The 16,507-nt window shown below is 41.8% G+C and overlaps 1 protein-coding gene across 1 annotated transcript; it reads right to left on the bottom strand.

Moving 5' to 3' along the window:
- Positions 1–1,335: 1,335 nt before the first annotated feature.
- LOC121550701 (probable G-protein coupled receptor 146) lies at positions 1,336–16,305 on the bottom strand. The gene is made up of 2 exons (XM_041863060.2): positions 16,044–16,305; positions 1,336–4,260 (listed from the first exon to the last, which is right to left on the bottom strand). Exon 2 carries the CDS (start codon positions 4,216–4,218, stop codon positions 3,211–3,213), a length of 1,008 nt encoding a protein of 335 aa, XP_041718994.1. The 5' UTR covers positions 4,219–4,260; positions 16,044–16,305; the 3' UTR covers positions 1,336–3,210.
- Between the last annotated feature and the right edge of the window lie 202 nt (positions 16,306–16,507).

Genomic DNA, 16,507 nt, shown 5'->3' with positions numbered 1-16,507 from the left:
CAGTACTGTATAATGTCCTGTATATGTTGCATGACTGTGCAGACTCAGGACTTCCTAAAGCCTGAACATTTTCAGTATCTACGAACAGTAGCTGTAGCAGCAACTGATCTTTAAGTAATTTTTTTCCCCAGCAGGGATCCCCTTTAAAGTAGATTAAAGGGTTGTCCTTTATGCAATGGTGCTTTCATTTGGTTAAGCTCAAATTTCATCCCCTCAAAAGTAATTACAAATGTGGACTGAGACGGTTTGAGTTAGTGTGAGGGGTCTGTTGAATATAAACCCTACCAAAGTCTCCAGGGATAGATCTGATGCTGGAATACGTTGGAACCATGTTTATACTCCTCTCAGTTGGACATTAAAACAAAACAACTCTCTATTTAATCTCAACTTTTATGCTTTTGCTTTAACAATATTGTTCTTGTTGAGAATGGCAACAACACTGGGCTGTATAGCCAGGCCCACAGATGTCAAAACAATTCATAGAATGCCTGGATTGTTCCTGTTTTACACAGTGGTGTAAGGGATGTGTCACAGCCACAGTCACTCTAGTGGGTTTACAATGCAGACAGATAGTCTATTCTAGCTCAGTATTTGATGAGATTAACATTGGAAAATGGATGTGTCCCCGCTGTCATACAGATAATTTTTTTAACCTCTATAGCACACAACGGTAGCTCAACATTAACCCTGGAAATGGACATGTGGGAGGGGATATCAACCCATAACAACATAATCTCTCGAAAGGGGGCTTAAATTCATCAGAACATATAAATAGCGTTGATTCATTTCAAAATGTATGGGTGTTTGAACTAGATCCTGCTGTTGACAAGGCTGGGTTTCAACCACATGGATATAAAACATGACAGGTCTGTATTTGGACAAAAGCAGGGAAACACCCCCAGGTCACAGGGTCCCAGGTGGGATTGTCTGAGCCTGTCCTATGTGATTAGTGTGTTGATTGGAGAAAGAAAATACCCAGCTGCCAATGGGAGAACAGGCAAACAAGCTCTTTTTACAGTACAAATGGCTATGGTTTACCAAGCTCTGCAGATGGGCAACCAAACCTAATTACAGTATGTTGCAAGATGACACATAAGTGTGGTTTCTGCTCTCTATAGCTGGCACTATCCCCATGGCTTCAAACAGCAATGAGAAATCAGTTTGGCATCATTTACAGACACAAGCATACCCTCAGAAATGGACTACAATGCAATATGCAATCTATTTTGACATTGATTTGTCATGGCAATGTACTGTGGATACTGGAAACAATTTACATAGCATATCAAATAACACTTTGAACGTCAATACAAAGAGAAACTAAAAGAACAGTCATTGTGTTTAATTCCCATGTTAGTTTATTGTTTAATCAGTCCTTGACTCAACACACAACAGAGAAGATTACTGAAGCTAGAGTATCTAAATATATATTTGAGAAAATAATACTGTATTTGTGAGAGGACATGGTGTTTTTCCAGTAAAACTCTAACATACAATATATACAGATATTTCATATTATACATATATACTGGTATATACACAGTCACAAAAGCATCACATCTGAAACTGGATTCATCTTGACCTGTGTAGCTAAACCTCATGAAATAAAATACATTTGTATCTCTGCTTATATAGGTAGATTTAAAAGAATAGCATACTCTAACATACAGTACTGGTTCTTTAAAAATATATACTAATTATGGTGGGTTATAATGGCTCAACATAAAGGGGAGGTAAAGGGCAATGGAATCTGTCTTGCTAAAACTAAGAATCACATTAAAGTGATGCTCCAAAGGTTTCGTATAATTTCAGCCAGTAATTTTGAAAGTAGTGCTCACAAGCCAAAACAGGTCCCCGAAAATGGTGTACTATGTCATCCATTCCATATGATATGTTAGGAATCCTCCCCGAGAATAGTTTTTTCTATATTTTTGCAATTCGTATGATATGTTATGAATTCCAATTTGTACAATATGTTACAAATTTGTAAGTGCTTAAGATCTCGGCCAGAATCTTTAATTGTGAGAATTTACTGTTCCCTATTTCAGTTCCTATTCCTAACAGTTCTTTATTTCCTGGTGTTGTTGGTCATATCTAAAGGTAGCATAACATTGCTTATAACTAAGTTTACCATGCAAGAGCCAGAATCTGCCTCAGTCCTTTTCATTTTGTGACATTTTCAGTGAACTCTACCATCATCCAACAACCCTAGGAATTCAAATTTGCCAATATAAGTCTAGACATAAGTCATTTGTTTGTTTCTGAAAGTAGCAGGGCAGAACATGTGACATGTCTGTCCCTCTGTTGCTCTACTGCTCAAAAAGAGCATTTCAACTGTAATAAATTAGGACTTTGACCAGAGCTTAACTAATGATTAACAGGGTGTGGACTCATTTTTAGGATTCCTCAGCATGAAACTCAAATGGTTTTGCTGATCTTGTAATTAAGTCAATACTTATCATGAGGTGGCCTGGATACACCAGCAGTAGCAAGTAGCAACACGTTTAAACAACGGGCTATAGCTTATCATTATATTGTCTCTTTCAAAGTGGAGATGACTAAACTGACCTTTTCATTTTAGCAACAAAGACTTCAACACTTCATAGCATCACATAATCACATGCAATAACGGACATCATCATAACATGACAAGAGTGAAATGTGATTGACGTGTTCATTATTTAGCTGAATTATAAATAGGACACATTTCATATATAAACAGTCTTCCTCTTTAGTGGGAAGCAAGATAGCAAAGTAGCTGTGCAGGTCACTTCTGTGCCTCTAAGCAGCTTTTAGACATCACATAAACTGAGCCAAGGCAACTGTTCCCCACACAATGACTGGGTGTTGGGTGCAGGCAGTTAAGTGATAGCATTCTAGGACACAAGAGGTAAGTCGGCCATGTCTGAACCCTGAATAGAAGCTGTGTGGAGAATTCTCTAACAACCAAGTGTCCAAGTGACAAGCTTGCTAATGCACTTAGTGGTTTCTGCTTGGTTTGTCTTCTTGCTACAGAACTGGACAAATAAAGTCAAGTTCGGTAAAGTCAATGAAGATTCCTTAGTTTCATTTAAAGTCAAGACTCAGCCAGAGTAGCAGCAATAGACCTGTAGCTGACTTCTAAGGCCATGTGTTGCTGTCTCTGTGGGGTCTGTGATAATAAGTGCAGGCTGGGTAGGAGGATGGGGGTTAGTAAGGCCAGGCCCTGTCTCACGTCACCATCTGCTGCACTGTGGAGCGTTCGTGAGAGCAGGATGTGTCCCTGCAATGTAGCCTCTTTAGCAGCCGCTGCAGCTTGTGGGAGAAGTTCTTGTTCATCTGCCTGTACATGAGAGGCATGGCGAAGCTACTGGAGAAGGCCAGCAGTTCTGACAGACACCTCAGGAAGAAATAAATTGTAAGGCGCTGTTTGTTGTTGTTGCCGTAGCTCCCCGGCGCCCCAGCTATAGTGTGTACCAATAGAGTCATGTAGTACGGGGTCCATAGAACAAACTGCATGCAGACTGAGGCCAGCAGCAGCCTGTGGATAGAAGGGTCCAGGCGGGATGAGTCCTGGTCCAGCGGGGTGGACTCCTTCCTAATGCGCAGGATGAGCACAAAAGCATACAGCACGGCCACGGCCGGAACCACGTAGCCAATGAACATCATGATGGCGTCCGCAGCCTCCTTGTTCTGCATCTTGGAGCACTCGATGATCTTGGTGGAGACGTGGTTGCACACGTAGAAGAGCAGCGAGGAGAAGCTGGTGAGTACGGCGCCGCCCCAGATGAAGCCGCACACGTGCTTGGTGTTGTACACGCTGGACATGTAGGTGCGCGGCAGCGCTCGCTCGATGTAGTAGTCCAGGCTGAGCAGCGTGGTGGAGTACATGATGACCAAGGAGGAGATGTTGAAGAGGATGAGCAGGGTGATGTAGACCTCGTTGTTGTACTCCCACATGGGCCAGCGGGTGAAGCTGGGGCCCAGAAGCTCCACAGGGGCCACCAGGTTGAGGACCAGGCCAGCGATGGCCATGTTGACGAAGTAGACGTCTGGCATGGTCATGGACACCTTGTTGGCGAGGTTGACCACCACCAGCAGGGCGTTGTAGCAGAGCCCTATGGGGAAGCACACCATGAGGTAGAACAAGGAGAAGACGGAAAGGATGAGGCCTAAGTCCTGGCAGAGCCGGTGTTCGGAGCTGGAGTCCGTCTCATTGTAAGCCATACAGCTCCACATAGCTGGGCTCTGAGGGAGGGCTGCACTGGTGCACTGACTTGGCTGGAGACAGACAGACATGGAGAGAGGAGAACAACATTAGTTAAGTTATCTTGTTTTTCATTACATAAACAAGTGCTGATGTGTGATCAAATATTAACACTGCTGACTGAGGAGAAAACGGCTGATGTGTGGTCAAGTATTAACACTGATGACTGAGGAGAAAACGTTGTCCTCAGAGACCGGGGTTCAATCCCCTGGTTCAATCACCCGGTCTGACATTTCTCCACCCTCATCTGTCTCCCCCTCTCCTTCCTACTGTTTCAATTAAATCAACAAAAATATGAAGAGATAATAGGATCCCATTTTCCTTTAAACAATCTCATAATCCACCATAAATATATTTTTCTATGTGGGAAATCACAAACTAAACTAAACAATAGTCATTGGTTTTTCTCATTTCAAGTGTTTGCTTGAGACATGTTGTAGGACTTTATCTATGTATTGGTGTCATTCTTGTGGTTCTTTAAAAGTGCTATGCTGTGGAGAGAAGAAGCAAGACCCCTCACACACACACACACACACACACACACACACACACACACACACACACACACACACACACACACACACACACACACACACACACAAACAGGCCAGACACGGCATGGCTATTATGCCTGGGGTAACACCATGAATTCCACTTCATTGCATTTCACTGGCTGAATAAAAAACTCCTCACAATATGTTTCATTGGCTATCTCCAGCCTTAAAAAAACATTATTTCTTTCTGCAGTGCTCAGGGCCGCTCCAGCCAGAGCAATTGAGGCCCTTGTTCTAATGGAAGAATAAAAAAGTGCATTTGTTTGACACCCCTGTAAACTGCCTTGCTCTCTCTGCTTCTTATTTTCTTTGTCTTTCTCCTTCCCTCTTTCTCTGTGCAGGCCCAGTCCTCTGTCACAGTCACATGCAGGGGCCAGGCTGCCTTTGGAGAGTTGCCCTTGTGCCTTTCAAATGGCCCTCCAGATGAAGACCTCCCTCTTTACTATAGCCTCACTCTGCAGGCCGCTTGGCTTCTACTTCTTCCAATCCATCTTCCAAAGCATGACAGCCTTCTGTTCAGGTTACTACTCTGGTGTGTGAGTGAGAGCGAGAGAGAGAGAGAGAGAGAGAGAGAGAGAGGGAGTGAGAGAGAGCGCAAAGGAGTTTGCGGGATGTTGTGGGTGATGGGTAGATTTATAGACTGTGAAATGTGATGCAGGCCCCCTGCGCCTGGCCGGGCGGGCCCAGGGAGGGGTCAGTGTGGAGTGGACTGAGCGTGAGGTTGGAGTTCAGGGCAAGGTCAGAGAGAACGCCTGGACACATGGAGGGGGAACGGCCTGACTTGGGATCAAGCCTGCTGCTCCGCGCAGTGCGAGGCTGCTCATTAAAACACCTGTTACATAACTAACTCTGCCTGCCGGAGTCTGAACTGGAACATGCCAACTCAGATCATATTAATTCTGCTCAGGAAGAAGTGAAAGCATACGCTAACTAAAGAGCTTATGTCAGGTGGGAAAGGAACAAGGGGAGAATTCTCACCATTGTATTCAAGCTTGGACAGTTCATAATGAAAAATATAGAATCAATGATAAGATTCCACTAAGAGAGATGTGGGGTTTGATGCTTCGTAAAAGCGCCAGACAAAACAACTTATGATTTCAAAAGGTTGGATGAATCAACTGGTGCACAAGTCGCTCTCGTGCAAAGTAAGGAAGCAGTGTTTACCTGGTGACCGGTCAGACTACTACAAAATACAATTTCCAGACAATGTTTTGGAAACAGAGCAGAGGGATGATTTTGTTTGCAAGAGGCTGAGGCCGGGAAGATGCCACTGCCAGTAAAGAGAACATTCCTCCTTTCAATTACATAACCTCCATTTTTGCCTGAGGACACACACACACCCACACACATGCATATTGATGCCACAATTACCTCAACTACCTTGTATCCCTGCACATTGACTCGATACAGGTATTCCTGCTATTTTATTGTGTTACTATTTCCATTTATTTATTTTTGCTAATCTTTTCCAACTTTTTAACTCTACATTGTTGGGAAAGGGCTCGTAAATAAGCATTTCACGGTAAAGTCTACACCTGTTGTATTCGGCGCATGCAACAAATACAATTTGATTTGACACACATACACAGTGTTCCTGTGTGCTCCTCCACACCTCTCCAGCTGGCTGTAAGGAGAGTACCCTGCATGGAGGGGCATGCAGCAGGGGGGCGGTGTACGGTTACCCTTTCAAAAACTCCCAGACGCTTTCCCATCCCAGAGACAGGTGAAATGGGGCTGCCACTGCCCCTTGTAAAAACCACTCTAAAACCACCAGGTGACTAGTTTTCTGCTTGAGTTGAAAGGGGTGGGAGGAGGGGCTCACTAAGACTAAAAGGCAAAGGCATGTGTAACTTGTTTTGGCCCTGTGGGTAAGGCAGATCCTGGGCTGTCTCTGGGACTAAGACCCTGCTGTACTGAACAGGAAGAACAGGTGTGTATCTTGAGCTCTCAACCCCCTAGTTACAGTCTGTCTCTCCTCAAATCAAAGTTTATTGGACACGTACACAGTTTAGCAGATGTTATAGTGGGTGCAGCGAAATGCTTGTGTTACTTGCTCCTAACATAGAATCCAGTATATGAATAAGAATCCAGTATACACTGAGTGTACAAAACATTAAGAACACCTTCCTAATACTGAGTGCCCAGTATATAAATACGCGGTGTGTATAAACGGTGTGACAAAACTGCAATGTACAGTAGTAGATATATTAGAAAGAGCAATTTGAAGAACACAGTATAAATACACAGTGTGAAAAACAGTATAAAAGAAACAGTCCAGTGTTTAATGTCTCTATATTCATGAGCCAGCAGTGTTGGTTGTGTGTGTCCTCCCAGAGAGACCTTGGCCAGTGTGTTAATAATGAACACAGCAGCCTAATTGGCTGTGGAAGAGTGTGTGAACAATCAAAGGCACAGCACACGGTGTGCTTGAGACGTAATTGCCTTTCATGTCTCACTGTCACCCCCTCTTCATTACCCACACTGAACATAAAAACACAACTCATTTCTTTTGTATTCCAGTACACTCTTCGTGTTGGAATAGACTGCAGTGGTTCTCTGTAAAGCTCTTTTCATTCACCGGTTTTCCAGCCCCTTTTCTCTCTCAAGAGACCATGACAAAACATGGTGTGAAAACAGTGAGCTACGCCGCTGACGCTTCACTTACAGTAACAGGCACATCAACACAACAGGGCATTCCATAGGCGCTTTCATCACTATAAAGGGCACCTGGTTGAGATGGGAAAATGTCATTCACAGGACACCTGGTTGAATTGTAAGACGCCTTCGGTCAACAGTATGTCACGAAACCCTACCATGACTCTGGTATTACACTAGCCTGCTCCAATATTGTATGCTGTAACCATAGAAGTTGACTACAGCACATTTAGTTTGGGAACACCAAGATAATATTACACCTGACCTGATCCAAGGCAATCTGCTCTTTTCACTCTATCTTCAAGGTTCAACATTGTTAGTTTAATATTCCCAGAAGTAGAATAGGACAATCTCTGCTTTGGCAGGTCCCGTTCAGGGACACAGATGGACTTGACATCTTTGGGTTTTTGATGTGAATAGTGTGACGCGCTGTGATTGGCTCACACCCCTCATATCCCCGCTGGAATGTACAGCTATTTCTCAGAATTGCCTGAAGGACATCACATGATAGCACATACATGCATGTCTGTAATCGTGTTTGATAGCAAGAGCAATAGCAGCTTTTTGGAAAGATCATACTGCACATTTGGAGACTTACTTAGATGTTGTGCAAACTAACAACAGAGCATTCAATCAACTCTGAATCTAACCACAATTAGATTAGGCCAATATTTCCTACAAAGCTCATTTCATACCATACAAGCAATTTCATCTGCTCAAAAATCTATCTATTCTCCCAAACAGCATAACATTGGCATCACATCTGGTTTTACACCGATTGTGCTCTTTGCACTTTGTTAGAGGAGAGGCTAGGAGGGAACACACATTAACATTTCAGAACGATGAGAGAATACGTTACTGTTTCATGAATAATTCCACCTGTGAAAGTCCTTCAGCTCTCATGCATAGCTCCATTTGATATTCTCACCTGCTTTCTATTCCCTCAGAGCTGCATAACAAATGAGGGGAGCGGCGTGTGATTTGTGCCCGCTCTGGTGTGCCGCAGGCTTAGGGTTTGTTATATACCATAACACTCAACAGTGTAAAACCTGGTGCATTTTCACTCATTATAATTATTTGCCGTACCGTGACTTTGTTACACAATCACAGCAAAACTATGAGCAAAACTATGCATTCTGGTTTTGTATGTCATGTGGCAGGTGGCTTCTCTTACTAGTTCAGTGCACAAAACCAAGCTTATTTACAATATTGCGGTAAATAGAGTTTGACACACTCTAATCTACTGACTTTATTCCACACTATTCTTCACCTCACCTCACCTCACCTCAGTGCTTTCTATTTATAATCCAGCCGGTCCTTAATCTCAGCCAGTCTGTGTATACAGGCTAGACAAGAGACTAGGGGAGATAAAGAACAGTGATCAACCTCAGTCTAAAAGTGTGACCTCTGACCTCTTGAAAATATTGCATAATTCCTGTAAACACTTTTTCAGTTGTTTGGATCCAAAAACCAGTTTGGACGGCACTCTGAGTGAAGTGACGACGAAATGGGAAAATGTGATAATATGTCTCTTATGTAATCCAGTAGAGAGAGGTTGTCAGCTACACACTTGGAAAAACCCACCCGAGTGCTTCCCCTAGTTTTCATATAGGGGAATACTGCTACTAAGGAAGCATGGATTCATTTAAACTCATGAACTTCTGTTCCATATTGGCATTCCAGAGTTTTTCTTCATTAACAGCTTGACAAAATAATATAGTATGCTAATCTTTGAGATGCTGCAGAACTTCTGAGGACCACTTGTTTCATGGCCTTCAGAGGAGGATGAGTGTCCCTAAAGACTGATCAGCTGGAACAACATTAGGCTACTATCACACTTGATGATAAAGATGTGTAGTCCTCAGTTACAGTTACCCATCCACAACAAACACAGAGGACATGTTAACAGAACTGTTTTGATGCTCTGGAGCTTGCAGTTAAGTTAAGTTGGTTTGTCCTGTGGTGCTACAGCCATGGTGGCTTCCTATAGGGACACCATGCTGAAGGTATAGAGGCCACCAACAAAAGTCTCAGTTCAATGATATTTCCACATTATGAGATCGAAATAACACTAGAAAATTATGACAATTTTGATAATGCACTTTTAGTGTAAGAGCTTAAAAAATAAATTTAATAAAACTAGAATTTCAGCCTATTCAGGTGGGATGGAGTTTTTGGCCCACAGTGTGACATCACAATCGGATCCGATTATTCTGACCAATGATCAGTCATCTTTTATTTGCATGCGTATCCTCCTACTTTGAAGGGGTAAGCGGGAAAGGCTCTAGAGCAGGGGTATTCAACTCTTACCCTATATGGTCCGGAGCCTGCTGGTTTTCTGTTCTAACTGAAAATGAATTACACCCACCTGGTGTCCCAGGTCTAAATCAGTGCCTGATTAAAGTGGTCTAGAAGATCCTATCCGCCAATTTTATTTATTTATTTCACCTTTATTTACCCAATCAGGGCTGTGTATGTAAATATATTTACAGTGAGGGAAAAAAGTATTTGATCCCCTGCTGATTTTGTACGTTTGCCCACTGACAAAGACATGATCAGTCTATAATTTTAATGGTAGGTTTGTTTGAACAGTGAGAGACAGAATAACAACAACAAAAATCCAGAAAAACACATGTCAAGTATGTTATAATTTTATTTGCATTTTAATGAGGGAAATAAGTATTTGACCCCTCTGCAAAACATTACTTAGTACTTGGTGGCAAAACCCTTGTTGGCAATCACAGAGGTCAGACGTTTTTTGTAGTTGGCCACCAGGTTTGCACACATCTCAGGAGGGATTATGTCCCACTTCTCTTTGCAGATCTTCTCCAAGTCATTAAGGTTTCGAGCCTGACGTTTGGCAACTCGAACCTTCAGCTCCCTCCACAGATTTTCATGAGAACCAACATGTGAAGTTCATAGGAGCATATCAAATTGAGTGTCAAATGAAAGCTAAGAGTCTATTTTTTGGGGAAGTGAAGGCATAGATACATTTTTCAACCAGTTCCATCTTAAAAATTAGGCATAAGTAATGACTTTGATTTCTGGTCAAACAGATGGAAAAGAGGTCTTAGAAAACATCTACCAGAAAAAGTCTTAAAAGGTATTAGAAATACATCAAAACACATTAATATCGAAGTAAAGACCTCTGACAAATAATATCAACACTTATATTTAGTTTTGGGTAAATTATTTGCCTTCTGTAAGTTTAAGAAACATTGCCTTGTGCATTGTAATTTCGTTACCAAAACCCCACATATCTTTAAGATATTTTTTTCTTTCTCTCCCTCATGAGGGAGGATAATGAAAGTTTGCACATGTAACAAGTAAAGGTAGACCTATCATTTCGTTTTTTCACTGATATACATTTGTATTTATTAAAACTTGTAATTCTATCACCAAATCAGTAACAGAATGATGAAAAATCTGTAACAGAATTACTGCAATTGAATTGGCTACAATGGGAAATCATAGTAGTCACAAACCACAGTTGGGTCACCTGCTACTGTCCTCCCTCCCACTGGCATACTGTTATGTTCAGCTCATACTGTTTTCTTTCTCTTTCTGTTGTCTGGTAGTCAAAGCGAGAGTGTGAAAACAGTCTGGAGAATCCCTCCCTCTTCTCTCTCTCCCCAGTTAATGTTACCTCTCCCGGCTCTTACTGACACCTACCTATGAGCCCCGTGTCTTTCCACTTACTGTAACCAGCATCAGCACTGGCCGTCGCTGGATTCTAATGAACTCTTTTGGTTGGTCTGGACCGGACCAAATCTGAACTAACCATAGACGTCTATGTTTCACAAGTTTGGACAGCACAGCACAGTACAGTAAGAGTACCCATGTCCGATGTCTGTAGGAGCGACATCACCATGAAGATAATGACATTCATATCCATAATTATGCATTTCTGTGTAGTACAGATCAGGTACCCATGATGTAATTATGTTACTGCAATTCTGTTACTGCACTTACTGTAGTTCAATAACCCAAACAGATTTTTTTCAAATTCAAGGTGTCTTGTCATAGCTGACACCCCATTCTTTCTGCATCTTTGAATCTTAATTCGGAGCAGATATTTAGTTTTGGGAAAACGTGGTCGCATTAAAATCTGAGGGAGATTTTACCGTAATTCTGTTACCAAACTTTGCACCTGTACAGTTCTTCCAGTAAATGTGTTTTTGTTCAATTTTCTGTGTAAATTGTTCAAAGTAGTCCTTGTGCATATATTTGTATGGTTTGTTACACTTTTAAATCAATGGTTTTTGTTTGGCATACATTTTAAAGTGAAAAATCTGAGTCTGAACGTAATTCCGTTACGTGGAATTGCCCTTGATGCAATAGGCCCATAATTACACATTAAAGTCACAGGTGGACTTTAACAACATGGTTTCAGAGCATTTCGTATTATTCTGTAAGGAAATCCGAAACACTTCATTTAATATATGTTATGTTTCGTATGGTATGTATACATTTGTGGATGCCCATCATCCATTTCGTATGATATGTCACAAATTACAATTCGTATGATATGTTACAAATTGCAATTCAAATCAAATGTTATTTGTCACATACACGTGTTTAGCAGATGTTATTGCGGATGTAGTGAAGTGCTTCTAGCTCCGACAGTGCAGTAATATCTAACAAGTACTATCTAACAATTTCAAAACATACAGTTGAAGTCGGAAGTTTACATACAATTAGGTTGGAGTCATTAAAACTTGTTTTTCAACCACTCCACAAATTTCTTGTTAACAAACTATAGTTTTGTCAAGTCGGTTAGGACATCTACTTTGTGAATGACACAAGTAATTTTTCCAACAATTGTTTACAGACAGATTATTTCACTTATAATTCACTGTATCACAATTCCAGTGTGTCAGAAGTTTACATACACTAAGTTGACTGTGCCTTCAAACAGCTTGCAAAATTCCAGAAAATGATGTCATGGCTTTAGAAGCTTCTGATAGGCTAATTGACATCATTTGAGTCAATTGGAGGTGTACCTGTGGATGTATTTCAAGGCCTACCTTCAAACTCAGTGCCTCTTTGCTTGACATCATGGGAAAATCAAAAGAAATCAGCCAAGACCTCAGAAAAAAATGTGTAGACCTCCACAAGTCTGGTTCATCCTTGGGAGCAATTTCCAAACGCCTGAAGGTACCACGTTCATCTGTACAAACAATAGTACGCAAGTATAAACACCATGGGACCGCGCAGCTGTCATACCGCTCAGGAAGGAGACGCGTTCTGTCTCCTAGAGATTAACGTACTTTGGTGCGAAAAGTGCAAATCAATCCCAGAACAACAGCAAAGGACCTTGTCAAAATGCTGGAGGAAACAGGTACAAAGGTATCTATATCCACAGTAAAACGAGTCCTATATCGACATAACCTGAAAGGCCGCTCAGCAAGGAAGAAGTCACTGCTCCAAAACCGCCATAAAAAAGCCAGACTACGGTTTTCAACTGCACATGGGGACAAAGATCGTACTTTTTGGAGAAACAAAAATTGAACTGTTTGGCCATAATGACCATCGTAATGTTTGGAGGAAAAAGGGTGTAGCTTGCAAGCCGAAGAACACCATCCCAACCGTGAAGCACGGGGGTGGCAGCATCATAATGTCGGGGTGCTTTGCTGCAGGAGGGACTGGTGCACTTCACAAAAGAGAAGGCATCATGAGGAAGGAAAATTATGTGGATACATTGAAGCAACATCTCAAGACATCGGTCAGGAAGTTAAAGCTTGGTCACAAATGGGTCTTCCAAATGGACAATGACCCCAAGCATACTTCCAAAGTTGTGGCAAAATGGCTTAAGGACAACAAAGTCAAGGTATTGGAGTGGCCATCACAAACCTCAATCCTATAGAAAATGTGTGGGCAGAACTGAAAAAGCGTGTGCGAGCAAGGAGGCCTACAAACCTGACTCAGTTACACCAGCTCTGTCAGGAGGAATGGGCCAAAATTGTGGGAAGCTTGTGGAAGGCTACCCGAAACGTTTGACCCAAGTTTTAAAAATGTAAAGGCAATGCTACCAAATACTAATTGAATGTATGTAAACTTCTGACCCACTGGGAATGTGATGAAATAAATAAAAGCTGAAAAAAATCACTCTCTACTATTATTCTGACATTTCACATTCTTAAAATAAAGTGGTGATCCTAACTGACCTAAGACAGGGACTTTTTACTAGGATTAAATGTCATTAATTGTGAAAAACTGAGTTTAAATGTATTTGGCTAAGGTGTCTGTAAACTTCCGACTTCAACTGTATACCCAATACACACAAATACATTTGTACAATATGTTACAAATTGCAATTTGTACAATAGGTAATGAATTTTGCTAAATGTACAACATATTCCGAATTAACAAAACGTATGATATGTTACGAATTCCAATTTGTTGTGGCTAACGATGGCTAGGTGGCTAAAGCTAACATTTGCTAGCACTAGGGGGTAGGAGTTAGGTAAAAGGGTTAGGGGAAGGGTTAGCTAAAATATTTAAGGTTAGGGTTAGGGGAAGGGTTAGCTAACATGCTAAGTAGTTGCAAAGTAGCTCAAAAGTAGTAAGTAGTTGCAAAGTAGCGAATTAGCTCAAATGCTAAAGTTATCCGTGATGAAATTCGAACACGGAACCTTTGGGTTGCTAGACGTTCATGTTATATGCCTACCCATCCACCCCGACCAATCACCCTCTTTTTGTTTTTTTGCCTTGAGTAACCTTCTATCTTATGTAACCACACAAAACATAACATACACTATATATACAAAATCATAGGGTGTCACCTTTCCAACAAGTCAGTTCGTTAAATTTCTGCCCTGCTAGAGCTGCCCCAGTCAACTGTAAGTGCTGTTATTGTGAAGTGGAAACATCTAGGGGCAACAACGGGTCAGCCGCGAAGTGGTAGACCACACAAGCTCACAGAACGGGACCGGCGAGTGCTGTCCTCGGTTGCAACACTCACCACCGTGTTCCAAACTGCCTCTGGAAGCAACGTGAGCAAAATAACTGTTTGTCGGGAACTTCATGAAATGGGTTTCCATGGCCGAGCAGCCTAATATCGCCATGTGCAATGCCAAGCGCCAGCTGGAGTGGTGTAAAGCGCGCCGCCACTGGACTCTGGAGCTGTGTAAACATGTTCTCTGGAGTGATGGCTTCACCATCTGGCAGTCCGACAGACGAATCTGGGTTTGGCGAATGCCAGGAGAACACTACCTGCCCGAATGCATAGTGCCAACTGTAAAGTTTGATGAAGGAGGAATAATGGTCTGGGGCTGTTTTTCATGGTTCAGGCTAGGCCCCTTAGTTCCAGTAAAGGGAAATCATAACTCTACAGCATACAATTACATTCTAGATGATTCTATGCTTCCAACTTTGTGGCAACAGTTTGGGGAAGGCCCTTTCCTGTTTCAGCATGACAATGCCCCCGTGCACAAAGCGAGGTCCATACAGAAATGGTTTGTCGAGATCGGTTTGGAAGAACTTGACTGGCCTGCACATAACCCTGACCTCAACCCCATCAAACACCTTTGGGATGAATTGAGAGCCAGGTCTAATCGCCCAACATCAGTGCACGACTTCACTAATGCTCGTGGCTGAATGGAAGCAAGACCCTGTAGCAATGTTCCAACACCTAGTGGAAAGCCTTCCCAGAAGGGTGGAGGCTGTTATAGCAACAAAGGGGGGACCAACTCCATATTCATGCCCATGATTTTGGAATGAGATGTTCGACGAGCAGGTGTCCACATACTTTTGGTCATGTAGTGTATCATACTAATTTGAGTGTCCCGGATTTACGTTTACTATGTTACAGTCTGTCTAGTCTATGAGACCAGTCTGACTTTAATGGTAGGTTAATGTAAAATGTCCATATGTTTGTAAGTTATTTCATCCTTCAAATCAATGTTGTTGATGATAGTCACAGTATAACCTACCTATGCATGAATTAGATTGCTGGTGATAGGGTATTTAGTAGATTTACCAAACCTATGTGTGCAAGTGTTTCCAGAAACATTAAAGCACATCAATGCTTCTGAGTTATGTGATCACTGCTAATCAGTCCATTAAATGTTGGCTATCAAATCAAATGTTATATGAATACATGTATGTAGGTATGAATTATGTTATTTTAGACAAATTATTTAAAAGTCAGCTGTGTGTTTATGTTTCTTCAAGCTGTTAAAAGATTACTTTTTCGTAACTTATTGAACTGTCATGCAATACATCCTGCTAAACTAATAGCAATGTATCATTATATCGGTTACAGAATCTGGACACGCGGATACGTTGTATCCATTTGCTTGTTTCCTATTCGGCGCCGATTTCTTATGGGTGCTTCGGATCATTGAGATCTAAGCGAGGATAACTGTCATCTATTGTTGATAAAAAAGCAATAACGTCTGCGAGGCTACTGTTGACCACTACATTCAAACACACGCTATATTTTATCATAGCCTACCTATTTATTCTACAGCCATATTCAACCGTAAAGGCAATGCTTTCGTCCGAACATATATAGGAAATATGTGTGTCTGAAACTCCATATGCAGTCTGCTGAAAAAGGATACAAACATTTTTGGAAAACTCACCAGAAAAGTAAAGATTTGGCACGGCGACAAGTCTACGGAGGCATCGGGTTTTGCTGTACTTCCACTGACATTTCTCTGTAGTTACATTTGGTGTTGACTTGCAACAAACATCGTATCCTTTTCTATTCGAATTTTTTTGTACAAAAACGGTATAGTTAGATCTATTACTTTTTGCGTAGTTACTTAGGCTACTGCTGCATTTAGCAATACCGTTTGTAGTCTGACGAAGCTTGTTCTCGAAAGGGGAGGACGTTGACAACTTACTACGAATTGAGTGGTACTGAACCCTACACTGTATACACACGTGACCCTCCCCCACAGTCTCCTTCGTTTGGTCGATGAGGCCCGACTGGCCCTCGACGCACTCATTGGACGAAGTAGATCAGAAGGGTGCTTGGAGGGACTCTCAACAACATACCCCGCTTCTACATGCGAAAAAACACTCAGTCAAACGGAGGGAGTTT

The sequence above is a fragment of the Coregonus clupeaformis genome, chromosome 35 (genome assembly GCF_020615455.1).
Source record: "Coregonus clupeaformis isolate EN_2021a chromosome 35, ASM2061545v1, whole genome shotgun sequence".
Lineage (NCBI taxonomy): Eukaryota > Metazoa > Chordata > Actinopteri > Salmoniformes > Salmonidae > Coregonus > Coregonus clupeaformis.
The sequence above is the reverse complement of the archived record's forward strand: the minus strand, read 5'-3'. Positions and strand labels throughout refer to the sequence as shown.

Bases quoted from the DNA above. Each gene is read 5' to 3' on its own strand.
- LOC121550701 (XM_041863060.2), bottom strand. From the start codon at position 4,218: ATGTGGAGCTGTATGGCTTACAATGAGACGGACTCCAGCTCCGAACAC.